At 40.0% G+C, this 26,981-nt stretch overlaps 1 protein-coding gene across 3 annotated transcripts in view; it reads right to left on the minus strand.

The window, feature by feature from the left end:
- SGPL1 (sphingosine-1-phosphate lyase 1) overlaps nt 1-26,685 on the minus strand; it is a 49,930-nt gene extending 23,245 nt beyond the window's left edge. The window contains exons 1-4 of one of the 3 annotated variants that reach the window (XM_081157451.1): nt 26,465-26,685; nt 25,601-25,662; nt 6,797-6,962; nt 3,243-3,310 (exon numbers count right to left, since the gene is read on the minus strand). In XM_081157451.1, coding sequence (XP_081013577.1) covers nt 3,243-3,310; nt 6,797-6,962; nt 25,601-25,627 — 261 coding nt within the window. In that variant the 5' untranslated portion in view covers nt 25,628-25,662; nt 26,465-26,685. Of the gene's footprint in view, nt 1-3,242; nt 3,311-6,796; nt 6,963-25,600; nt 25,663-26,228; nt 26,265-26,464 lie in introns of those variants that run through there. The other 2 variants (XM_081157452.1, XM_081157453.1) reach the window with 2 other exon arrangements.
- Between the last annotated feature and the right edge of the window lie 296 nt (nt 26,686-26,981).

Below are 26,981 nucleotides of genomic sequence, written 5' to 3' on the forward strand. Positions count from 1 at the left end.
GAAGAAAAAGTTATGACACCAGGTCAACTGCCAAAGGCTGGGCACCACATAAATACAGAAAAGGGAGGGTATTTATTCTTAAACAGATATGGTGACAGTTTGTGCAACTATTTTCTAGCATGTGCAACACTTTCTTAGAAGTCTGAAAAGTCAACTTTCTCTCTTAAGGTCAAAATGCACTCGATCTACCCCCCTCTTCCTCTGCCATGTCAGCATCACCACTGCTTTACTTGGTTTGCATCTGCTAATATCAGCACTTCTTTGAGGGCAATATTTGGACCTTGTTCTTGCCCTGGCAGCAGCTACAGTGTAGCCACTAAAAACACAAAGGTAGAGCCGCTAACAGTCAAACAGTCGCCAGAAAAAGGGCAAGCAGCAGTAAAAGGGATTCTGGTGCTTGTGCCAAGTGATGAGCTCCTTCAAAACACATGTACAGAGTGTGGGAGGAATCTGGAGGCCCTGCACAACGCCCCCCCATTTTAGCTTGTGACATCCTGGGAAGTGCCAGGAACACTGCATCCTATCTCCTCAGGCTATTAACAGCTTGTACTGTTTGACCCTTAAGTGCCAGGAGGAGTTAAAAGTACGTTCTGCTATTTCACTTAGAAATAACTACAGTTATTTATTTTCCGTCCTCATGGCGATAGTTTCTGGGACATTTTCTTTTACTCATTCACCCACTCAATAAATATTTGTTAAACTACTACTATGGGCCAGGAACACACAGTGAACAAAACAAACAGAGTCGTTACACAGTGAAGAACAATCCTGTTTCCATGAAGCTGATTTGTTGCAGCAGAGACAGAAAACAGAAGTCAGGTAATGTAAAGTGCTAGGGCCGGATGGGGGATGGGGGGAGCAGAGTAAGGAGGTAGAATGGGTGGTAGGTTTAGGGATGAGTGGCTACAGTTTGTGTGTTACAGTGACGTGGTTTCAGCAAGATGCCCACGCTCTCAATCCAAACGCTCAAATTCTCTCATCTCGAGCTGTGAATGACTAGAATCCAAGAGGATCTTCTTAGATGTGGCCCTCAGTGAAGGCACAGGGAAAGCCACTCCTTTAAAACATGTCTACAGCACTCTATCAGTCAGGCACTGGCAGGTACGAGAGACCACATTCTTGGGCAATGCCAGGGCATGTGATGAACATGAAGATAATATTTAAGTTGTAAATAAAAAATTACGCTGCATAAGTGGCGACCGTGCAACAGGAACAAACTATGGAAGTTTAACTTCCACGCACAAACTACGCTGTTATAATAACATAAAACAGACAAAAAGTGATGTTGAGAGTTATCTTAGAAAGCAAAGCAAGTGCTTCCCACCCCTAATTCTTGCCTCAGAACCACTATCACATTTTAATTTCTTCACACCATCTATTTCAAAAAGAAATTTTATATATTTGTTTACTTCTTTATTTTGTCTTTCCTACTGACATATAAGTTCCACAGAGGAAAGACTTGGTCTTATTCACTACTATATCCCCAGCACCCAGGATAGTACCTGACACTAAGCATGTGCTCAGTAAGTGAACGTAAGTGAATCAATGAGATGGATACAAAAATGTTCACTCAAAACAAATAACTTCTTGTCTCTGAGCCTCAAAATCTGTTTCTAAAATATGAAAGGTGATTAATTATATAGTTTCTAAGTCCCTTCCAATTCTGTTAGTTTATAAATTTAAGAATGGGTTCTGCCCTGGCTGGTTTGGCTCAGTGGTTACAGTGTCAGCCCATGGACTGAAGGGTCCCGGGTTCCATTCCTGGTCAGGGGCATGAACCTCGGTTACAGGCTCGATCCCCGGCCCCAGTTGGGGCACCTGCGGGAGGCAACCAATCAATGTGTCTCTCTCACATTGATGTTTCTCTCTCTCCCTCCCCACTCTCCCTGAAAAGCAATGGAAAAAACATCCTCAGGTGAGGATTAAAAAAAGAAAGGAATGGGTTCTGAAACCCTAGCATTATCTCAAAATCTGAAATTGAAAGAGAAAAGCATGAAGCATAAGGGCAGAAAAACTACAGGGACTGTAAGAGGAAATGCTATTATCCTCTGTGAGCCAGTCCATCCATTCTCTTCCCTACCCTTATTCTATAAGGACCAAAGTAGATTTAATTTGGGGGCTTAATATAATTTGAGGTCACAAGAAAGCCTTATCTATCTACTCTTATGCCCCATCTCCATTCCAATAATTACTTCTACTTCTCCACAGGAAATGAGCTTGATATGACATAGTTTGGGAGAATTTATACAGTGCTCTGAATGGGTTTCAGTCAAAGGCTAAAGATAACTCAAATCTTTGCTGGTCTGGCAGGAAAGGTAACTGAAAGCCAAAAGTAAAAGGAAGGAGTGAAGGGCAGGGTGCTGGGGGATATGAAGACATCAAGAACTTGTTTGCCTGCCTTAAAGCCTGCAATGGGGCCTGTCCTGCTTATCTTCATCTGTGATAAAGGGCCTGTGGGAAGGGTACAGAGGTGACGATCTTATCCTCAGAGTGGGTGAGGGCAGAGAAGATACAGTGAAGGGAACATACTAGACTATGGATAGGTACAAAGAGCAGGACAATAGCTCTGTTATCTAAGTTCCTAAACCTGGGATCAGCAAACTACAACCCAAACCTGGCCCACGCCTATTTCTGTAAAGAAAGGTTCCCTGGAGCCCAGCCAGGTTCATCCCTCTACCTATGATCCTATTGCTGCATTCCCTCTATCAGGGCAGAGTTGAGGAGTTCTGACAGACATGGGATGGTCTGCAAAGTCTATAATGTTTCACATCCAATCCTTCACAGAAAGTTTGCCAACCCTGATCTGAACCATGTAAGCACCCAACCCCTACATAAATATCTAAAATCAGCCCAGCCAAATATTGTTCCAAAGCATCATGTCACTTCTGTCAAGTTTTCTAATTTCAAATTCTTGACAGACATCTCCTTTCTCCTTCGGTCACCTATGTTACAGAAAAGGTTAAGTCAGGTTTCTCAATCTTGGAGCTTCTGACATGTTGAGCCAATAATTCTCTGTTGTGTGTGTTGGGGGAGGGGGAGGGGACTGTCCTGTGCACTGTGGAATGTTTAGCAGCATCCCTGGCCACTATCCACTAAATGCCAATAGCATTCCCCTCCAGCTGTGACAACCAAAGATGTCTCCAAACACTGTCAAATGTTCCTTGGAGGTAGGGGACATAAAAAGAAAGAGGTATGACCATGGGGGTGGGAAGGGGAGGAAGATCTATACAGATTCCACTTACCTTGCGACCAATAATAGGCATCTTCCTGATGAGTTTAAAGCATTTCTTTTTAAACCTTGACCACAAACCTAAAAGAAACAAATGGTTCTATTACCCAAATGAACTAGTCATAATGCATGAACTATTCGAGTATGCCTTCTACAACTCCAGTTGCCCTCAAATCACAAAGGTTGTTTTTTTCCTTTAAAAAACCCAAAACAAAACAAAAAACCTTTTAATTTTTAAGTATTATGTTTACATGGTTCAAAAAGTAAAAATAAATAAATATACACACAAAGAGTTAAAAGTTTCTCATCTACCCCCAGACCACATCCTACCCCCAGGTAAACACTGTTAGTTTCTAAAATACCCTTCTAGAATTTCTTTATGCATACACAAGAAAGAATAAAGATCTATTCTTATTTGTCTCTACTTTTACACAAAAGGTAGCATATTCTAGCACTGTACTTGAACTACTACTTAGGAATATTTTCTTAAAGATTAGTGCTTCTTCACTCATTTTTTATAGCTGTAGAGTATTTCATTATTGGACGGACCATAATTTATTTAACCTGTCCCTTCCTGATGAACACAGGTTGTTTCTAACATTTGCTACTACAAACCATGCTAAAATAACCTTGTAACACATACCATACTGCATACATAAGAGAATACCTAAGGGTAAATTCCCAGAAACAGAACTGCTGGGTCAAATGACATACATATTCCAGAGATTTTTACCTTCTCAAGGTTTATAAAGGCCCAACATTTCTCTTCCCTTCCCCAAAACAAATGACCAATGCTTGCTTTTTTTCAGGATCTAGGCTCCAGTCTCTCATTCAACATACATCCTAACAACATTTTCTGGACCTAAAAAGGCCTTCATTATCATGACACCAATCAGACTCCATTCTGTTGGGCAGTACATAGGGCAAATGTGGAATTCTGACCCTGTTAATGACAATAATTATAAATAATGGCATTGAAACAGACTATTCTACCTTTAATGAATTCACATTCAGTATATCTGACTCTGAAACAAGATTTTGAGGTTGACACAGAAGGTACTACATACTATCCAAAGGCAACAGTGAGTCAAAGCAGTAATAACTTGCTCAAGGCCAAGATCAAATCAGTGATGGAACAGGGATTTAAGTGAAGTCTTTGTTCTTCTAGTCTTAGACCCAGGACTCTATGCTGCTTCAAATGCACAATAGAAATTTTCAGTTACCCGAAATGTGTATAAGGAATCTAGACCTAGTAAGGGACTCTAAGTTTTAGGGGAATCAAAAGTTATACATGGATTTTCGACTCCTCTTACCCCACATTGTTCAAGAGTCAACTGTATCTCTAACAATGTTAAAGCTGTAAAGGCTCAGAACCGCTTTCTTATTTAATAAATGAAATAATTAATGAGGTGAAAAGAGGTCCAAAAATCAGCAAATTGAGTCAGGTGCCCAAAGTCCAAATTCGACTAGGTGGAAGAGAAAGAACAGATTAATCTGGTGAAAGAGGTGGGGTAACATGGTGCAGGACAAAAAGAACAGAGTACAGGGTTAGAAATGAAGAAATTAAAATGAAAAGACCACGTGGTCACGACCTAAAAAGATGATCTCAGAAGTAAAAATCCCCAGAAGTACAGAAAGAAAAGTAATTAAAATAGGCTAAGGTAATAAAATAGAAAATGTCAGTGTAAGAACAACAATGCATGGCTTTTTACAGTTTACAAATTCCTTTCACACAAATTATGCCACTCAATCCTTCTATTACCCTATGACTAGGTAAGGCAGGTATTATTACGCTCATTTTATTGTGAGGAAACAGGCTAAGAGAACTTAAGGGTGTTGTTAGGGCTAGAAACGGAGAGTTTATCACACTCTCCTACCACATAGCTGACTTCTAATGATGACCTATGGACAATCTCAGCTAAAAATCAACATCAAGTTGTAAGGATTGGAGCTGATAATCACAGAGCAGGAAGACGGAAGAGAGAACAGCGTCGGAGCTAACCCCTGCCCACCCTCCCGCCCCGTTGCTCCGGCTGCTGCTAGCTCTTATCTGCCTTGGCTTCCATCCCGTGTTCTAGAATTACCCTTTCCCCTCAGAAAAGAATTCAGAGTTTCAACATTAGCAAAGTTTATCACCAGGCCAGACTTTAGACTCCTCTAGGGCAATACACTAAAAATAACTTCATTGTTCAGGGATATGTAGAATACTTCTCTATATGAGCAAGGTTCTGAAACAATATAAAATACGGCATTGCTATCAAAACGATCCCCAGTGTCTGGAGGGAAGACAAATACTTTGACCTGCAAAAACTACATTTCATATGGACACATAATATAGACACATAAGCAGTGGTTAGATCTAGGTAGCAAGATTTTAATTTTGTTCCAATGCTTTATCTATATCTGATTTTCTACAATAAACACATACTACTTCTATAATAATAAAAAATAGGTTATTAAAAACAAAACAACTGAAATGGCTTGAATTCAGTTCACAAAGATTTGGGTGGCAAATATCATTTACACCCTGCCACTACTAATTTTCTCATGGAATGCTCAGAGGCCAGCACATTCTTTTTGGAACACTAAAGGCAGTAAGTACCAGGACGTAAGATGTCTTTGCTTATACCAGTTAAACAAAATGCACATGGGCACCGTGGGCTGCAGAACTGGAAACAGAATTCTGTAAACACCCAAAGCTAATACTAATCATAGCAAAGAAATACAAATCTCTAACCTTAGTCTGGTTTTACAAATGTACCACCTTAAAAGGAAAAGTACATAGAATAGGGGCTGTCAGGAGCTGGGAAGAGGAGGGAATGGGGAGCACTTGTTTAATGGGGATTAAAGTTTCAGTTTAGGATGATGAAAAAGCTCTAGAGAGGAGCAGTAGTAATGGTTGCACACCAATGGGAATGTAATGTCACTGAACTATACACTTAAAAATGGGAAAACTGGCCCTGGCCAGTTTGGTTTAGTGGTTAGAGCATCGACCTACAGGTCTCAGGTTGATTCCAGTCAAGGGCATGTACCTCAGCTGCAGGCTCGATCCCCAGCGCCTGATCAGGGCGTGCGCAGAGGGCAACCAATCGATGTCTCTCTCACATTGATGTCTCTCTCTCTTCTCTCTCTCTCTCTCTCCCTCCCCCACCCCTCTGAAAAGCAATGGAAAAATCCTCAGGTGAGTATTTTAAAAAGGGGGGGAAATGGGAAATGTTATCTTATGTATGTATATGTTATCACAATAAAAAAAGAAAAGTACATTTATTGGTACTCCTGAGAGTTCCCTGGAATAGGTCACTTCACCTGGAAGGGCAGGCTGGTGGGCACCACTGAGTTTTTATATAAACTGCAAATCCAGAAAAATCAACATAAGCAGTAACAGTTACACAAGAATCCTATTATAATAGGACTTTACCAGTCAGAAGACAATGTCCCACTTCCCATTTAAACAAATTTTTGAAATCAGAACCAAATCAAAAGGAAAGAAATTAGTCTAATCATCAGCATGAGTTCCAAGGCTAGTGAACCTCCATTATACCTTCACAGAGAAGACAGTATACTTACTCTCTGGTTGGAAGACAAACTCATATACCCAGACTATCAGCAGGGTCCACACGACACTCATTGCAATTAGTTGCCAGGGCTCATACTTGGTGCAATGACCATTTATGTAATTCTTGGCCTTTGTGGAATACACTTCCAAAATCTCAAAGTAGGGCTCAAAGGCCTTCTAGAATACAAGAGAAAAAAGAAATATTACTTTCAGGGAGAGAAAGGAAGTCTGTTCTTACTTTGTTCTTTAACTCTCATTTTTCAAGGGCAAGGCCACTCATGATCTGGCCCTACCCCAGCAATAATTTTATCACCCTCTAAGGTCCTCAAAGCTCCTGCTCCTTTCACTCTAGTGTACACTGCCCCTTACAAGTCATGTGGACTTTGACAAGATTTCTAATCTTCTGACTATTCTGTAAAATATAAGTTAAGCCAGATCATCATTTCAGCTCTAAAACTTCTGTAATGACTATAGTATTCACCACCCTACTCTCTTAACTCAAGCTAACCCTCTCAATATGAATGTCTTTCTCTTCTTCTCAACTTTATTTGAATCTTTCCCACACTTTAATCCAGGGTTGGCAGACTGTTTCTGTAAAAGAGTAAATACTTCAGGCATCGCAGGCCAGTAACTGTTGTAACTACTCAGCTTTGCTACTGTAGCACAAATGCAGTCAAAACAAAAGAACAGGGCTGTGTTCCATCAAAATTTAATTTAGATGCTAAAATTTGAATTTCGTATAATTTCACATATCACCAAATATTGCTTCTATAAAAACGTAAAATATCATTCTTAGCTCATGGGCTGTACAAAAATGGGCAGCAGGTCTGATTTGGCCAATAGGCCATAGACTGCAAACTCTGCTCTAAGGCCCTATTTGACTAAAAAACTTTGAGAGCCAGGGACGTATCTCATCACTATGTGTATCCCTCACAAACAAGAAAAAAGTCCTCTCATGTGAAAATTTACCAGAATATCCCAATCATAAGAATTCACCTCTCCCGTTAAATTCTCAAGTACTCGTTTGTGCCTCTATACAGAGGTTATCACGAATCACCTTGCAGTCTACTCATCTGTTTCTTATCTCCCTGACTACATGGTTAGTCCTTGAAGACAGATCTTAGTCATATTTACAAGCCCCCGTGTGCCCTGTACAAAATAAGTTCATCTGATAGTTTGTTACTCATTCACTTACTCAACATTTATTAGGCATCTCCAGTGTTTAAGGCATTAAGCTGGGGGAACATCAAGGTAAATGTCACAGGTGTCCCTACTGAGCTTATACTCTAATGGGTGAGGCCTATGTGTGTATGCACATATGCACACATATGCATATACACATACATGCATACACAAGCCCACACAAGTATAAACAAACAATTCAAACTCTTGAGCATAAATACTATAAAAAGGATGTGAGTGCTGAGAGAGACTACTGAGGAAGGCCTACCTAACTCTACCTAAGAGGAGATGAGGGTGACATTACAAGATAAAATCTAAGCTGGTTAAAAAGGTAAAAGAACGATCACAGAAAATTCTCTAGGGAGAAAAGTTAAAGGAAAATAAGCCATACCAGGAAGAGAGAAAAGTAGCTGCAATGCCTAAAAAAGAATCTGGGAATGGCAAAAAGTCTGTGTGAGAGGAGAGTAAGCTAGATGACAGCAGGGACCCTATCTGCCTAACCGGGTACTAAATCCCCAATGTATAGGAGAGTGCCTGGCACACAATTTGTAGTGAATAAAAACTAGGACAGTGGATGACAGAAAATGAGTAAATACGTCAATCAGAGCACCCAGGCTGGGAGAAGCACACTAAGTTCAGATTACAAATGGTCATGAAAAAAAAAAGGCATGGAAAGTCAGAGTATAAACTGATAGGCGCTTTTTGTAAAGTGATTTGCCAGTGTACGTTAACATTTTAAATGTGTATTCGTTTTGACCCAGAAATTCCACTTTTTGGTATCTTGCACTTATGTATGGACACTCACTTCAGTATTCTCTGTAATGAAAGAAAAATATAAATAATAAAAATGTCCATTTATAGAGGAATAGTTAAATAAACTATAATACAGTACACACTTTTTTTCAATCCTCACCAGGGGATATGTTTTTTATTGATTTTAGAGACAGAGAAGAGAGGGAAAGTGAGGGAGAGGGGGAGAGAAACATCGATGTGAGAGAAACATCAATCGGTTGCCTCCCATATGTACCCTGATCACAACCTAGGTATGTGCCCTGACCAGAAACTGAAACTGCAACCTTCTGGTGTAGGGACGATGCTCCAACCAACTGAGCCACCAGGCCAGGGCTATAATACACGCATTTTAATGCAGCATTAAAAAGAAGGTAAATTTGAATGAACTACACGGAAAAATTTCCACAATATAATGTTGAGGTAAAAAAAAGCAAATTGCAAAACAACAAAACAAAAGACATGGGTTGTTAATCAGAGAGTTAATTTTTCAAAAAAAGATAACTTGTTGGGAGATAAATAGAAGGAGAATGGAGATTGGAAATGAAAATTTTAGTTGAAGATGACTGAAACAGTCCAGGGGGAAAATAAACTAGGTTTGACCTTAAGCAGTACAACACTGGGGACAAAAAGCAGTATGGATTTGAAAAACATTTTTGGCAGTGGAACAAACAGGGTTTGATAACTTATTGGATATGGAAAGTATGGAGTGGGACGAGTACAGATAATTCCAAATGTTCAAGTGTGAGAGACTGAGCAAGAGGAGTCACAATTAACCACGGTAGACTAGAAAAGGAAGGGAAGTGGGAGAAGGTAGAAGAGATTCTGAGAAAAAGATAGTGCTAATTATATTTTGGTTATGTTCCTGTTGGATATCTACATGCAATGTTCTAATAGGTGCATGAAAGCTTAGGAGGACAGTTGCTCAACAAATGTTTGTTGAAAACATTTATACCCTTAGCAATTAGGCTGCAGTATAAGGCAATTAACTTTAGGAAAGTACTGGGTTCCCTAGAGGGCTATCCATGGAAACATGGCTTATCTACAACCTCCTTCTAGTTCTTGGTGACCATTCCCCAGAGCCCACTATTGCTATCAACAACCTCAATCCTGCACACCAGTGGCAGTGGCAGTGAAGACCTGAGGAAAGACCAGAGGAGTCCATCAGCAGCAGCGTTATTGTCATGATTCCCATCATTATAAAGAATCTCGTAGTGTTAAAGCTGTGATCAAACCAAATGGTTAAACAGTGTGGATGAATATGACGACAGAAGAACAATCATTCAGATCAGTTTTTCCTCTGGTGATATGGTTCCTAATTTATCCAGAAAATAGAGGTTATTACTAATGTCAAAAGATGCCTGTAGATATTATCAACTCTTCCCAGCACTGAATAATAAAACAATATAACTAGTATTAGGGAGAGGGCAAAGAATCAGCAAATGCAAACTAATATAATTTTTTAAAGCCTATTAAGATATGAAGGTATTCCTTGCTAACATCTATAAAATTATACTTGGCAAGAATATATTTTCTTGGTAATTGCTACAAGAAGATAATGGGAGTCCTTGAATTCAAAGTCCTTAACAGTAGATATAGTTCTATATTCTCTTACTCCAAAGACAGAATGATACTGTACTTGGATGGATCCTAGCAAGCTTTTTGAGTAGGCAACTAATTGGTCACAGAAATTACATCTCCTGGTCTCATTCCAAGATCATTCTTGGTTACTACAAACAACCTAGGCTCAGCCCCCAATGAATTGAAGTACCTCACAACACTCACAGGTCATTGCATTATAGGGCTCTGTGGGGTAATGTAGGCTATCTCCTTGGAAAAAAAGAATGAGGCAGTTCCTTGGGGCCTTGCAAATAGCACAAACCCCAGGATGGGTCCCGATGCAATACCCCAGCCCTTTGGGGAGCAACAATCTAAATGCTGAAGGGACCTTTGGAGGTCAAGCTCACATTTTCACTTTACAAACAGAGACTCAAACATGAAATGGCCTGCCTAAGCTTGATAGGCTTGTGTCAGAGCCTAGGAACCCAGGCCTCCTGACTCATTACTCAGTACTCTTCCAAGTCTTTATTTATTTCCAGTGTTCACTGGCAGACAACACATTATGATCCCGTGGCACCCCTAGAGTTTTCTTTTCACAATGTATGTTCTCTTGTAACTCCTAGCAAATTATTTCATCAGTCTGTGCCTCTAATTCTTTATCTAGAAGGGACATAAAATAATCATCACAAAATAAATAAATTGTACCTGTATATGTGTCCATGAGTGTGTGGGGTGTTAGCTCCAGCCCTTGCCTCACAAAACAGTAGTTGGGGTAAAATTTCCCCACAGAAAGTGTTCCTTCCTTCACACTTTATTATAAAATTGGAAATGAATTCCTCCAGAGAAGACAAAAATGTTTTGCCCAAAGTATGCAAAATGGCAGTAAGAATACCATCAATCTTTTGAAAGTATATTATTAAAGGGGGAAAAAAGAAGATAAACCTTAGTAGGATGAAGATTCAAAATATTAACTACTTTAAGAAGCTACTGTCAAATAATGATAATAAACTGCAGGCTTTCTCTTCTTTTTCTAATGATTTAGGTGTTTGCTGATGCCTAAAAAGCCAGAAAATAGTACTCTCCTAATCATTATTAGCTGCTAGGATTTAAGGGAGTTTAGTAGTCTTCTATTCCCAAACATAATGAACTCCTTCAGCGCCCAAATCACTTCAGGTAAGACACTTTCATGAATGTAACACAACAGTGGAAATCCACAAGTTCTGTAAATCTGGGGTATGTTACTTGTGAGACCCATGAGTTTCAAACGTTTCCAATACAGTCCCAACAGAAACATATTTTACAACACAATCTAGTACACATAGCAACAAAAGGTATAAAACCAAACCAAAAGTTTCCAAAATAATACCAAGTACCTTACTTGTGATGCTCTCACATTTCTCTTCGTTCCTTCTTTTTTCAAATGCTTGACCCCACTAAATTGATTCTGTGTCCCTTTAAATCAGGGATGGGAAGCCTTTTTTCTGCCGAGGGCCATTTGGATATTTATAACATCATTCTTGGGCCATAGAAAATTAACTTAAAAATTAGCTATGAAAAAGGCTCCTAGATTTACTGAATTTTGAGTCCGGTCTGCAGTTACCTTGGCAGGGCCAGACCAAATGATTTCAAGGCGTAGACTGGACATTCCCCACCCCTGCTCTAAATGGATCATGACCTTCAGGTTTGAAACCAGTGCCCTAGAATGATACTACTCCTGGCTTCCTTAAATTTAGAGTATGGTTGTGTAATACAGTGAAGGGAGTTAACACTAATATTTTACACAATCTCAGTGCTTTTTATACTTATGATTTATTCTCTTAACATTTTTAGGAAACCAAGATTATGATGTGATTATGTAACTAAGTCAATGGAGATTCAGAATTCTTCAGTTACTAGCCACAGCTATCCCCAATGATGTTAATCTCTTTCAGTCTCTAAATCACTCCAAGAGAACAAACTCCATAAGCAAACTTCCCATACTGGCACTAACCGCACCCTCTCCCCCCAAGAAAAACTTGTTTGATAACTAGTACTGTATTGATCAACTGCCAATTAGGCAGTGATTTTTCCCCAATTACTTAATTACCAATTAATGCCAGAAGAAACATTCTAGAAGTGAGTATCACTAAAAGATAAAACTGCCTGGCATACATTCCCTGGATGGTGTTTCTGCCCTTGGAGCTAATACAAATGGAAACAATCCGTATTCAATAGGGGCAAACCATCTGCATTTGTCTTATTGCAGAACAACAGATCTCCGCTCAGGTAGCCCCCAGAATGCCCACCACACCATCCTAAGAAGAGCTCTGCCCTGCAATGCTGCCACTGCTGCAGACATGCCTACAGCTGATGGGTTTCCATCATTCAGCAATTATTCCCTGGGTGCCCACCATGTACGTGGCAGTATTTTACAGGGATGAGAGTTCACCAGTGTGCTTCACTTAAAACTCTCCCTTCCCTTTAAAACTCAAAGATGAGGCCACCTGACTACAGAGGGAAGCAAATTAAGAAAGAGGAGGTCAAGGGGCCGTGACAAACATGTGCAGGAAAGGGTGAAGCACTTAAGAGCATTATTTATTTGCACCAGATACATGGTTTTAAAGTTTTAAACACCCTTCATATTATTTCATTTGTACTTTATAACCTCAGGAAGCTCTTAGTTAAGAATGAAGAGTTTCACTTTACGGGTGGGGAGAACAGTCAGGCAAGGGTAAGTGACCTGCTCTATGGCAAACTGAGCAGTAAACAGCAGTGTCAGAACTATAACCCAGGACTTCACACTTCAAGCTGAATCCAAGACTTCTGGAACCATCACTCAGGGCTTTAAAACATTATAAACACCTAAACCTAACAGGAAGAATGTGACCTAAAAGAAGAATATAAAAGAGCTGTAGAGCCAAGCAGAGGAACCGAGACATTCCAATGCCCCTTCTCCTTCTTGTTCCTCTCACATTAAAAAAAATCAGGCTAAACATCAAAGAAAAACATTTCCACTGTCACCAATCCACTCTACTAATAATTTCTGAACTGCCACAGACACAGCATCCTTGCCAAAGAAAAGGTAGTAATGTTGCTCAGCTGAGTATTACACAAAACAAAGTCTTCTAATGATGTATTGTCAAAACTTAAGTGCACACAAACTAGCTTCCTTTGGCTTCAATAAAAACTTGTACCTCTCAAACTTCCTGCTGTGTCCAAATGCAGACTGCGGACCACAACAGAGACCTGGGTTCCAAGGACAAGCCTGTCGCTCACTAGAGGAAAATTCCAAACAGTAATGCCTAATAATATCCTGTAAATTCATTGTAAAATCAGGATTTTGGGAACGCTACTTCCTTACTAAAGGGTCTTCCTATCATAGCACAATGTCTTCTCTGCATTTCTAATATGCCAAATATCAGTATGCCACAATTCAGGCTATTTCTCAAGAGTTAATCAGGGCCAAACTGCATTAGCCAACTACACTGAATTAATTTGTCCTAGATGGAGCGTAACCAATCATTATTTTAATGTTTGAACTCTCTTACGGTACCAGGTACTGACAAGAATACAAACAAGAGGGAGGACCTAATTTTTATATCTTCTACACCACTTAGAATAGCATCTTCAACATGGTAGGAACTCAACACTTATTCAACTAACATGAAATACTGCACTTACTTATGAGAGTTTACAGAGGCCCAAAGGTCACAGAGCTCAGACATGGCAGAGCCAGGACTCAAACTTTCCAACTCAAAATGCATTGTTTTTCCCACTACATTTTCCATAGCCCAGGTTTCTAGAGCCAAGCTATCGGTGGCACAAACTATCAGAAGACCAACAGCAATAGGTTTAAAAACAGATAGTTCATACCATCTAGTTTATTCCAAGAGCTAAATTAAGAGCCACAGCTTCACTATGCTCTCAATTAAGAGAGACAACATTGCCAAGTGATATGAACATTGCCCTACAAACATTGAGTGCTTTCAGAGTATGAACAGCTATTCAATGGCTTTCTCAAACTGCAAACCTCACTTTTTTCTCAGCTAGAGACTTACACTATTATCTGCTTCCAAAAGAAAGACTGAATCAGTTTGAAAAATACTTCAGGAAAGTTGTCTTCAAAATCATAAAACATTGCTGTTTGAAGAAACCTTAGAGACCACCGAACCCACCAATCCTTTTCAATGATGAGGAAACTGAGGCTCAAAGACCAATACTAAAAGGTGCCTTCCCTGGGGTCAAACTACCCGCAGATGCCCCAGCAGAATCTAACTTCTTGTTCAATACTCTTTCCACTAAACCAGTGGAGTGCATCAAAATCACCCAAAGAGCTTTTTGGAGAATACCCCAACTGATGGTTCAGTAAGTATAGAGTGAAGCTCAGAAAAATGTGTTTTGGAAAAGCTCCCCCGGGTGATTCTGATAGGCACTCTTGGTTAAGAACAGTTTCTCTACACTATGGCATGCCCCCTTCTCTTCCCATCCCCTTCTTTTATAAAATAGTTACCCAACAGTTAACATATTACTGAGACCTGATCACCAAACTTAGTGGATACCCAGCTCTTTGACAGGGTGTACAAAAGCACCACCAAGCTTTCCTGGAAGTGTTAAAGTCAGAGCCCAGCCACATGAATCAATGAGACCAAATCACTATTCCTGGCTAGTATTTATTCTTTGGCCAGATACTAATGAAAATCAAAATCTTCCACCCTGCAATACTGCAGAGAAGAAAGAATTTCTTTCCCTCCTCCCTCCACTTTCTTAACCTCTAACATAACTGCTGCACGATTCAACCCTTGATAGCTTTTCCAGAAGAGCCAGAAATCTGAGCTTAAAAGCAGGAATAGTCTGTTGAGGAAAAGAAAAACCTGTTGTACCCAGTTCACCCACTACCTTAATATCTTAAGATCAAATGATAACCTAAAGACTGAGACTCAGGTTAGGGAAAGAAGTTAAATATAGAAGATACCCAAAGAGTTAATTATTCTTTACTTCTGCCCTAAAAACACAGGAACAAAGTTATTTGAATCTGGTTCCCTTTCATATCACATTCTGAAGAACTTCAAAGTACAAAGTAAACAGGTAAGAAAACACTATTGTCTTCAGAGCCCCAAAAGGCATTAAAGTTCATCAGCAAAAAGAGATCACAAGCCCAAATGGAAAACTTCCTGAGTCACTGAAGAAGTAAGAATTGAGCAATAAAACCAGACAGCCTTCCAACCAACCACTAGTGACTGTGACACAACAATGTTTGAAGGGACTGAATCAGCATTTCTTAGGAGGTAAAGAGCAAACTGTAAACTTCCCCCGAAAATTCCATCCTGTGAGTAAGAGATCCAGTATCTGAGAAGTTCCTCTCAAACAGCTGAATAGTCTATGTGCTCCCTTTCAGCCTTGCTCAAGACTCAGACAGACGTGCTCAGGATTGTTTCCACAAGCGTGTGTAAGTCTAATTGCTCTATGCTTGGCACTGCAGCACTCAGGCCAAGCACCTTACCATCACTGTGATACAATCTTGGCTTCAGAAAGGAAACAGACATGCAATATTCTCTAGTCATTAGGGTGCAATTATGGAAAATCAAAGCTTCTGAGCTCATAAAAGCTGATAGCCCTAAATACTGCCAAATGGTCATTTAAACTTTTGTATTTATTTACTCGTGTTGAGGACAAGGCATTAAGTGAAGACAGATGCTGCCTTTGTCAACTAATGATTTTGAGCACCTCTCTTCTCAAAAACATCAAGAAAGGCACTACAGGGAGCTTAAACTAGTAGAGAAGACTGAAAGGCATAAAACTAAGTTCAATAAACAGAGGAGCAGGCTAAGGGATGGAGAGGTAAGAGTAATTATGTGTTTTCTTGGTAAACACTTTCTTGGCATATGGCAAAATGTGAGAGGGAAATACATGCAAACTTGAACATATAATGTCAAATTTGCTATGAATCTCCCTCCCCTTCCAATAAATAGCTAAATGACTGACTGTGCATATGAAGTTACCCTTCCAAGTACTATAGGAGCTCATTATCCTCTGAAGACTAGGACGGAGAACTCCCTGGCTAATAAGCAAGGCCTTGTGGAAACAATCGTACAGTCTTCACACATAAAGGAGAAGTCTTGACTTCCCTGAGCTACCAAAACAATAGGTGAGCTTTTCTCTTCCTGTACTTATCACAATAGGATTATCTAGCCTTGTCATTGAGTTAGCATACCCAGACTTGCCAAATTATAAGTATTTATAGAAATCTCCTCTTCAACAGTCATGCTGCTATTAGAGATAAGAAATCCTAAATATATGCGGAGAAGTGTAACCTAAGTAAGTTGCAAAGGCTACTTCTTGGAGATTTCCAACATGTAATCCTGTTCAAAAGAATAAACTTCAGATCTATCTCTGGGTCTCTGAATAACTCTTTCAGAAGTCTGCTTTCAAAATCTAGTCAAAAAGGAGCTACTTTTTAAAACTGAAGACTAACTTTTAAATTAACATTTGGAAGAGTTTCAGACTTTTTGATAACCTGTTGAAAGTGCAGGAGAAAATGTGTGTACTTCCAGTGGAAAATTAGGCATTCACTAGGACATCCCTCTGGGTTATCTGATTATAATTATATGGAAGCTATAATATAAGGTAGAGAAATATAATGTAGATGACTGATAGCAATGCAAACTAATTTTCATCTAGAAACAGACAATCTGCCATGTCTGGTAAAGGTCCAAATGACTTCCCTCCCCACTATAGAAGAAACAAATTTTGCCTCCATTTCATATTCATTTTAATATCCTTGATCTATAAGTGTGTCTGTTCTTTGGACATCTCGTTTGAACCAGTTATAACATCTGCCTGGATTCCTCACTCTAAGTAAAATAAAATCTTCAATGTATATTCATTTTCTATCTGTATGAGTATCATGATTTCATCTTTTTTTGAGAATTCTCAGTCCCCTAAAGTCCCCTACCAAAAAAATGCTTGGGCACATAAACTCTTACAAATAATTATAAAGGGTTCAAGTCATCCTGAAGGCTGGTCATTTGGGTCCATATTCCCCATAACAGCCCCTTCTCTAAAATGAATCCTAGAAGTAGCCTTTAGATGACAAACTACTTTATTATATTAAAGTAAACTCAAGATGAGACACCCCCCCCCATGTTCCCTGTGAGAACAAAATAGAAACACTATTGGATATAACCATTACTTAAAATTTTCCAGGAAAAGCCTTATGACTGTAATAAAAAGAAGTGAAGTTCTGACCAATGCTACAACATGGATGAGCCTTGAAAACATTATAAGTGAAAAAAGCCAATCACAAAAACTATATATTCTATTATTTCATTTATATGAAAAGTTCTGAACAAGGAAATCTATACACAAAAAGTTGTTTGATGTTTGCCTAGGATGCAGAATACAAATACACCACAATGGCTACTTAAATTCCAAAGAGTTCCCAAGGATTATGATTTTAGTCTTAGAATTAACTGCTACTGTAAATGGTGTTTTACAAATCTAAACTCTGCCCTTAACAGAGCACTTTTAATATTCAAAAAATAACCAGGGTTGCTTTGTTTCCATCAAATGTTTATTCAGTTATAGACTAGATAAACAAGAATGCAGAAGGCTTTTACTCTCTTGGAAAAATTACAGGAAAAAAAGGACATTTCACATTTTAAAAATGTCTAAACTACTTCAGGAAAGAATTCTCAATGCTCTCTCTAATGTTTAGTGTGCAGAACTTTAAGATTTGTTGCCCAAATCTAAATCCAAAATTTATATATTAAGAAAACCACATAGGAATGTAAACTGGCACAACCACTTTGGAAACCTGTTTGGCAATATACCTATGACCCAGCAATCTATTTATGTTTACCAAAAGACATGTTCAAGAATGCATCAATGTCGCCCTGACCAGTGTGGCTCTGTGGTAGAGAGTTAGCCTGCACACCAAAGGATCACGGGTTCAAGTCCCAGTCAAGGGCACATACCTGGGTTGTAGGTTAGTTCCCCAGCCCCAGTTGGTGCTCTTGCAGGAGACAAAGAATCGATGTGTCTCTCACACACTGATGTTTCTCCCTCCCTCCCTCCCTCCTACTCTCTCTAAAAATCAATGGGGGAAAAATATCCTCTTGGGAGGATAAACAAATATAAATAAATAAATAAATAAATAAATAAATAAATAAATAAATAATAAATAAAATATTTTTTTTAAAAAGAATGCATCAGCATCACTCATAACAGCCAAACACTAGAAACATAAATGTTCACAAACTATACAATAAAGAAATTGAGATGTTTTATACATTGTAAAACCACATTACAATAATTTAAAATACTGCTACATAAGAGCATGGCTGAATCTCTCAGAAAAAATGTTGAGCAAAAAGGACATTCACAAAAATATATCTATTGTATGTTTCAATTTATAAAAAGTTCAAAAATCAGCAAAATATAGTGAGAATGATAACCTTTGGTGGGTTATCAACTGGGAGGGATATGAGGAGCTTGCTGGGATGCTGGCTATTTTTCAGTCTTGACCTGACCTGTATGATTTACTGACCTGTATGATTAAGATTTGTGCCCTTTACTATATGAAAGCTATACCTCAAAAAAGAAAATGCTACAGTTCTGTTAAATTCAAAAATGATTTATTCAATTCATGGGATAGTAAGACACATAAATAACAATGTGCCAAAAGGACAAGCTAGAACTGTCCTATATTCAGCCTGTACAAAAGGCAAGTCATTCATCCATCCAACATTTACAGTTTGCCTATTTCATGACAAAAAGCTCATGTAGCTATATTATATTAAGTCAAAAAGCAGTACTAGATAAAAGTACAACTTGCTAGGTAAGATGTAACAATTTTAAATCTGTATGAAGCTAGTTAACAAAATCATAAAATATATACAACAAAATTTAATAGAACTACAAAAAATACATAAATAATTAATAAGGCATTAAGACTTGAAGAGGCACCCACAAACCCAGAAATCCACATAGTCAATGAACATCTAAAAGGACACATTAGTAATCAGGGAAATGCATATGGAAATCAATTTAGATTTCACTCCTACTGAATTGGCAAAAAATAAAGCCTTATAAATATCAGATTTGTCAAGCTGTGTAGGAACTAGGAACTCTGATATACTGTTGCTAGGAGTATAAATTTTATCAACCTCTTTAGAAAAGTTTGGCATTATCTAATGAAGTTAAGGATGTACACCCTTTACAATCCAACAATTCCACTCCTAGGAATAAATCCCAGAAGAACACTTACACTGTGATCACTTGCCATATACAAAAAAGTTCATAATGGTAATGTTCAAAAAAGCCCCAAATTGGAACAATCCAAATGTCTATCATTAGTGGAATGGAGAAATAAACTGTAGTAGTCATACAATGAAATACTACACTGCAATGAAAATGAATGAACTAAACTACAAGCAACAACATGTATATATCTCACAAATACTGAGCAACATAAGAAAATTTAAAAATACATATAAATACATTTATATCAAGTTAAAAAATAAAACTAAACTTACAGTTGCATACATAGGTGGTTACACATTTAAAAAACAACAACACAAGAAACAGCAAGGGAATAATTACCCCAAAATCAGGATAGTCGTTATCCCTAGAGGGGAAGGAAGGAGATGTAATCATGGTGGGGCACAGGGGATTGGGGGTAAATTTTCTAGTTCTTAACCTGGGTGGTAGATAGATGATTATTTTATTATTATTATTTAAAATGTAGGTATGTGCTTCATACACTTTGTGTATGCATAATAAATTTCATATGAAAATAGTAGTAGTTAAGAAGCGGGACAAGGCTTTCTCCTTTTCTTTCCTCTTCCTGCTGAATTAAACATAAACCCGATAGTTTGAGCTCAAAGCAGCTAGCCTGGACCAAGGGGAGGCATTACGAGTGGTAAAACTTCCTCAAAGGCCTAGGAATGGCCATATCCGTTAGGAACTGACTACTCTGGATTTCTCTTACTTTAGAGAAATATATTTCTACCTTTCAAAGATCTCTATTACTTTAGATTTTTCTTTTATTTACAGCCAAACCTAATTCAAACTGATCCATTCAGTGATCTGGGCAAATAAAAACTTTCTAACAATTTAAAGCTGTCCAACAATGGAAAGAACTCCCTGAGAAAGTATTTCACACCCACTCCTGGCAGGGCACTGGGGAAAGGATTCCTACACAGCAAGGGAAGCTGGACTGCTGGATTCCTAAAGGTCAGGCAATTAAGAACCTAAGGCTACTACTAGAACAAAGCAGCTCTGGGCTTGCCAAAGCTATGGCAACACTTTGCCTCTAAATCTGTCCTCTGTTATCAAAGAGAACATTCCTTTTCTATAATATTCCAGACTCTGCTCAGATACTGTCTTCTAGCTGTGCCTTTCAGAACTAACTTGACCTTGACTCTAGCATGCTGGATACCCTCCTTTTGCTCTTCCAGATCCTCCACCAAACCCCTTCCAGCTCTGTAAGTATGTATCTCCCGGGCCTGCCCTGTATGAATTAAATCACCCAGGCTTCCTTATTCTCTGGTTTCCAGTTGAGTTTGACCAATAAGAAACTCCGGAAGGAGATCAGAGGGTGAGAAACGAAACAGTTTGAGGTGTTTATTCCTCTTAATTCCCTTCCTACGCAGCTACTGGTTGGCACTGGCTATATTCCTACAGGTTACCCTCTCCTTCAGCTAAGCTCTCTCAAGGTTCCAGAAACTACTCCCCTTCCTGGCTCCTCCAGGCCTAAGAGTACGGCTCTTACCCTTGAGCTGTTTCATCACCCCTCCTGGTCTTCCTTAACCCTGCCCAGCTCTGCAACAGTCCCTTCATCTCCTCATTCATACTGCTGGAGTGCACCAAGAGATAACTGATATACCCAACGAACTACTTTCTGCCTTCCCAGATGGCTCCTATCGCCCCTTAACCTAGAGCATGGTTTCTTTCTCTGTAACTGGGTTCTGTATGTTTCTACACATGGACTGATTCGCTATAAATCAATTCCTTCAGGGAAAATTCTTAATCACAGGCTGACTCTCAATTGTGTCACCAGTGCGTACAAACTATATGTAATATTAGATTGGATAAAGCCTAATTAAGAAGGTAAATGTTACTAAAAATTCCTGACACACAGACTGCAAAGCTAAGCCAAATACTGGGATTTGAGGGTTTATCTATTTACAACTCCCCCTTCCTTTAGGCGAAAGGCTGCAGAAATTATCATACTTGTTATTATAGTTTTGCTTTATTTATAAGATTGAAACAATGCCAAATATAGTGCTCATCCTACAAGGGCCAAATTGTCAACAAAATTTAAATATTCTACCAGTCCCAATGAATCTTCCCTTTTCTTCTAGACAATCCTACAAATAAGACACCAGATTATAAATAAGCATTTTGTGTCGATCTTTCAACATATTGCTTAAATCTTAATTGAGATTCAGAAAGAAAGTATCCCTGAAAAAGATCCAAGTGTTAAAGATAAAGCTCTAAGATCTGGAAAGATTCCATTTTTGAACCTGAAAAACAAAACTGAGACAGGCTTACTGTTTCCAAATGAAGAAAAAAGTGCTTCAGTCATGGCTGGGTTGCTCAGTTGGTTGAATTGTTGTCCCATACACCAGAAGGCTGCAGGTTCAATTCCCAGTCAGGGCACATACCTAGGTTGCAGGTTCGATGCCCAGTCGGGTCGCGTAAGGGAGGCAACCGATCGATGTTTCTCTCTCATATCAATTCTCTCTCTCTCCTCCCCTCTCTAAAAATCAATAAACATATCATCAGGCAATGATAAAGAAAAAAAACCTAATTTTTAAAAAAAAAGAGTGCTGCAGGAACGTTACTCTGCTGCAGAAGACCATGCTGTACACTCTCCAATATATATTCCAAAGCTGCAGGGCTTGATCTACCAGCAAAATAACCCCAAGTAACACTATAACAGACACATTACACTCAAAGACTCATTCTGCCTGGGACAACCCACATTGAATGTATGGGCTACAGATACCGTTATCTATGTTAAGAACTCTAGACCATGGTTTCTCAACCTGGGAACTACTGACATTTTACACCAGATAATTTGTGGTTGTGGAAAACTGTGTGCATAGTAGGGTTTTTAGTTACATCCCTGACGTCTAGCACTCCTCAAGTATGAAAATCAAAAATGTCTCCAGACACTGTCAAATGTTCCTGAAGGGTAAAATCACCCTGGGTTGAGAACCTTGGCCCTAAACAATTTTTACTCAAACCCCAACCAGCAAAACCAGTGGAACAAATGGTAACCTTGACTTACCGATATGGATGGAAAAAGAGAAAAGCTATCTAAGAAGTAGACTGAGCTTCTTAAAAGCTAGAGGTATTTGGCAACTTGTAACCCTAGCTTAGATAGGAGGAGAATATGGATGAAAAGAACAGTTGCCAAAGTAGACAAAGATTGCTCAAAAATTGCCTAACTTGAATTCCCGCAGGAAGTATCTCAATTCTCAGATGAATTCACTCACTCATTTCATTCTCTCTGAGTCATAGGTGGAAAGTATTACAGCCTATGACATATAGAAGCAAATGGAAAAAAGCAAGCAAACCACCCTAATCAAATGAGGGCAAAATTAAGGACAGTAATGCACTGAGGGCTGACAGCCCAAGCTCCTTATTCTGGAATACAAGGTGTGACATAGATGGACTCCAGTGGATCTTCAAATTTTATTACCATAGTGTACTGTCCACACATGTGGTTTTCAACCTTATCAAACCCAATGACTTCTTTTTATAACAAATATTTTATACTGACCCTTTATTATTCTAAAATGAAATTCAAAGATTAAAACATTATACATATAGGCATAACTTTTAAAATTTCAATATAATGCCCCCAACTGCAATGTAAAAGAAAAAACAGGAATATTTGTATAATAAAACACGTTTTCTCAGGCAAGACTATACTAGACAACATGTGTGAGCAGACACACTCACACATTTCTAAAGTGCCCCCTACAGGATGAAACTATCCCACCCTTCTGCTCTACATAAACCCTCTCCCATCAGTCACAAAGTTCAACAAGCTCTCCCTTATGGAGAGTATGAGCCAGATGCAGCCTTACAAAGTAAATATGCGGGAAGGATTTCAAGTCAGATCACCTGTAGTTAAAGGGTGGCTCCACCACTTTGCTGCTGATAGCCCAACTAAGCCTGGTTTTTCGCCTGTAAGAGCCAGCATATTTTCCAAAGGGTTTTTTGTGAACCTTAAACGAGTATGTAGAGTATCTATTTCTGCACATAGCATGTAATAGGTGCTCAATAAGTAGTAGCTGTTGGACTTATATTACTAATCTTGAATCTGCCCGGTACTATGTCTTAGCTTATTCCCAACCTATTCCTCCAGCAGAAAAGACAGATGACTGGGTACCTGTTTATCAGAGATTCTAAAAAAGGATTCGTGCACAACATAAGAAATTGCATCATATGATTTCTATGATTGTTTCTGAGTTTCTACAATACACTGCCCTGCATGGAGGTTTATTTTTTATTAACTCGGGTCCTTTCTTCCTAGTTAAGGGGCCAAGAATATGTCTTTTAACACATTATATAAAGTACCTATAGAAACATATTGAATTCAGATCATGACAGTTTAATGACCCCACTGAAAATCCACCCGTTTATTGGTTCTTCACATTTTAGCTTCAAATAGCACAGTATAAACAAGGAAGGAATGACAGCTTTTCCAATGAAAGCACCTCAACCAACATATACAATGTCTTAGGAAAATGATGATCCTCAAGGGCCTGTCATCCATGTAAATTAATTCCTTATGCTAACGAGCAAAGCAACACCCCTAAACAGTCTAGATTATTAACTGAGGAAGTGAAAAGTAGTGGCAACAGCTACAGAAATACTTCAAAACAAAACGAATCCCAAAGTTAATATTCTGCATAAAAGCACTCACTGCTCAGACTTTTAAAGGGAACCAAAGGCCCAAGAAGTAATAAGCACATCTCTGGGCATGGGAATATAGCCTACTCACATACAGGAATCTTAATTTACATAAACATACTGGGGGAAAACAGAAATTACCAACTATTACAAATCATTCCCCATTAACCCTCCAATATGCTAACAGCAGCTATCCCTGAGTAGTGGAATTTTGGGGGGTTGCTTCCTTTTGCTTATTTATAATAATTTCATTTTTTTACTAATGTATTGCTCTTATAATAAGCATTTAAAATTATATTAACGCTATTTATTATCTACTGACAATCCATAAAACTTGAGGCAAGAAACTATTTTAGATGAAATCTTCAGGATCTGTAGGTAAATCAAATACTTATGTCTCTAAAATCATCCTTGCTCCCAGCCTCGAATCAGAACTAATCACAACTTAGTTTCCCTCTTTATTTCCTTCTCTCTTTATCTCCTTACAGGTTTTGCCACTACAGGAAGTCAGCACCAGGTATAAGAAAACTTCACTATTAGTTTTTGCCAATTTCCCAGGGATAGCTACCACCTCTCTGGGATAGTGAGATAAAGAGATGAAAAGGAGTTGTTTCTAAACCCATGTTTTTTGCACAGACATCAGACTCAGTGAAGTGACTTATTAAACATTAAATGCAGACCCTTTTTCTATATAGCTATTTGAAAGTCCTGGGTTCCCCACAATTCTCCCACTAAAGAGCCTCTATGGCGTCATAAATGTCCCAAGAATAAAACGCCGTTTTGGTAAATGCTCATGTGGTAATGCTATTCTCCCTGCTTGCTGAGAAAATAGCACAGGAAGATCTCAGGAGAAGAGGAAAATGAAGCCTCTACCAAAGCATGTATACACCTCAGCGCAACAAAACACTTAAATTCAAACTAATTCAATTCCATAAGCATTGTTAAGCACTTACTACTACAGAGCACCATGACAGGTGTTTATTCATTTCTATCAAAATAAGACATATCTACCTTCTGGGGAATCATAACTATAGTCTGGGAGACAGTCACTTCTAAACTAATATATGGCAGACCCAGACAAAATGCAATAGAAGTTTTAAAATTGCTATGGTAATATGAGAAGGGAGTAATTAAAACCAACTGCAAGAATTTTGAAAAAGATTCTCCTTCATGTATATTAAATATTATATATTCACATATTTAATTCAGTTATTTAACCATCTTAATCATTAAGACCAAAATAAAGGTGGCAGAAATGTTCAATTACCAAAAAGAAGCATCAGGAGTGGAATCTACACACTCAGCTCCCTTGGACTAAAAATAAAACTCCAGGGACAAGCGCCTTACAACAAGGAGGATGTTTGGAAAAGACTCACCAACATCAGAAAGTCTGTACTCGGCATCTTCCTCTTCCAGCCTCACTTTCAGCGCCTCCCTTCTGCAAAAGAGAACCAGGTTTGTTTACTTCTAAAGCTTTTCACTCTCACGTCTAGATTAGACCGAGCAGTTAAGAAAAGGTTCTCTCCCTCCTTTGAGAGCTCGGATTTCACTGCCAGATATCGCACTCCACCCCCAGCACCCCAAACCGGCGAATCAGAACCCTGCTGGCACTATGCTTCCCTCCGACAGCTGACCGAACGAATCCAGACCCAGCCTCCCACAAAGCAATGCCCCCAGGTAGGTACCAGGGGCACCGCCCAGCGCCCCCCCCCTCCCCCCGAACAAGGCCCGAAACCCAAAAGCCCAGCTCATTCAGCCCAACCCCGCGGAGAATCCGACGCTAAAGGCAGCAGGGTCCCTGGGTCCAGCCTCCCCTGGACGCTCTTTAGAAACAGGCTGGCCTCGCTCTCTTCATCCATCCCTCCCCTGAACCCCTTCCTCTCGTGAAGATCAGCAAATCTTGCCTGCCCCAGTCCACTCCCACCCCCTCCGTGGGAGCGGAGTTTCAGATCCTGCTCCCTCTCGGCGTGGGGCCCTCCAACCCACTCGCAAACCTGCACTCACTCAGACCTCGGCGGCCCGCGCCCCCACCTCTGCCCGCAGTCGAGAGCGCCCTCCTCTGCCGGCCCCTCAGCCCCACCGGCCCTCCCCCCTCTCCTTAGCCCTCCTACCCAAAACCCCCTCCCCGCGAGTCTGGACGCTACTCCCTGCTCCCAGACCAGGACCCGCCTCCCTCTCAGTCCAGACTGTCCCCCCACTCCGAACCCGAACCCGAACCCCCCCCCCTCCCCGAACCGTACTATCTTCCTCCTCCGGAGCCGTGGCGGCCCCTCTCCCTCTTCAGCCCGGAACCAGCTTTCAGGTTTCTTCCCTCCGACGCTCTCGTCCCCCAGGGTTCTCTTCACCGCGGGACTGACCCGCGAGAGGCGAAGCTCGGGCTCCCCCTGCCGCCGCCGCAGCCGCTGAGATTAGAGGTTGAGCCCCCGCCGCGCCGCCCTTCCCCGCCGCTCCGCCCCGCCCCGCCCGGAAATAGATCCTCGGCCCGGCGTGCGCGGCCCCGCTGCTCCCGCGCGTGCGCCTCCCCTGGGATCTACGGCGCGTGCGCGCTGCCGGCTGACCGGGCCCCGCCGGCAGCCGCGTCTGGGGCGCTGGCACCTGCGTCTCCGGACACCGGCTTCTTTTTCCGGCTGCATTCTGAAAAATCAAGTTACTGACCACATGCGGTCACCCCCGAGAGAGCTGTACTGCAGAGCGCTGCGAACTGACCTAAATAAACGGCCCAAAATGGGACTCTGGCGGAGACATGAAAACGCCCGT

This window comes from Miniopterus schreibersii, assembly GCF_964146895.1.
Source record: "Miniopterus schreibersii genome assembly, chromosome: 14".
Lineage (NCBI taxonomy): Eukaryota > Metazoa > Chordata > Mammalia > Chiroptera > Miniopteridae > Miniopterus > Miniopterus schreibersii.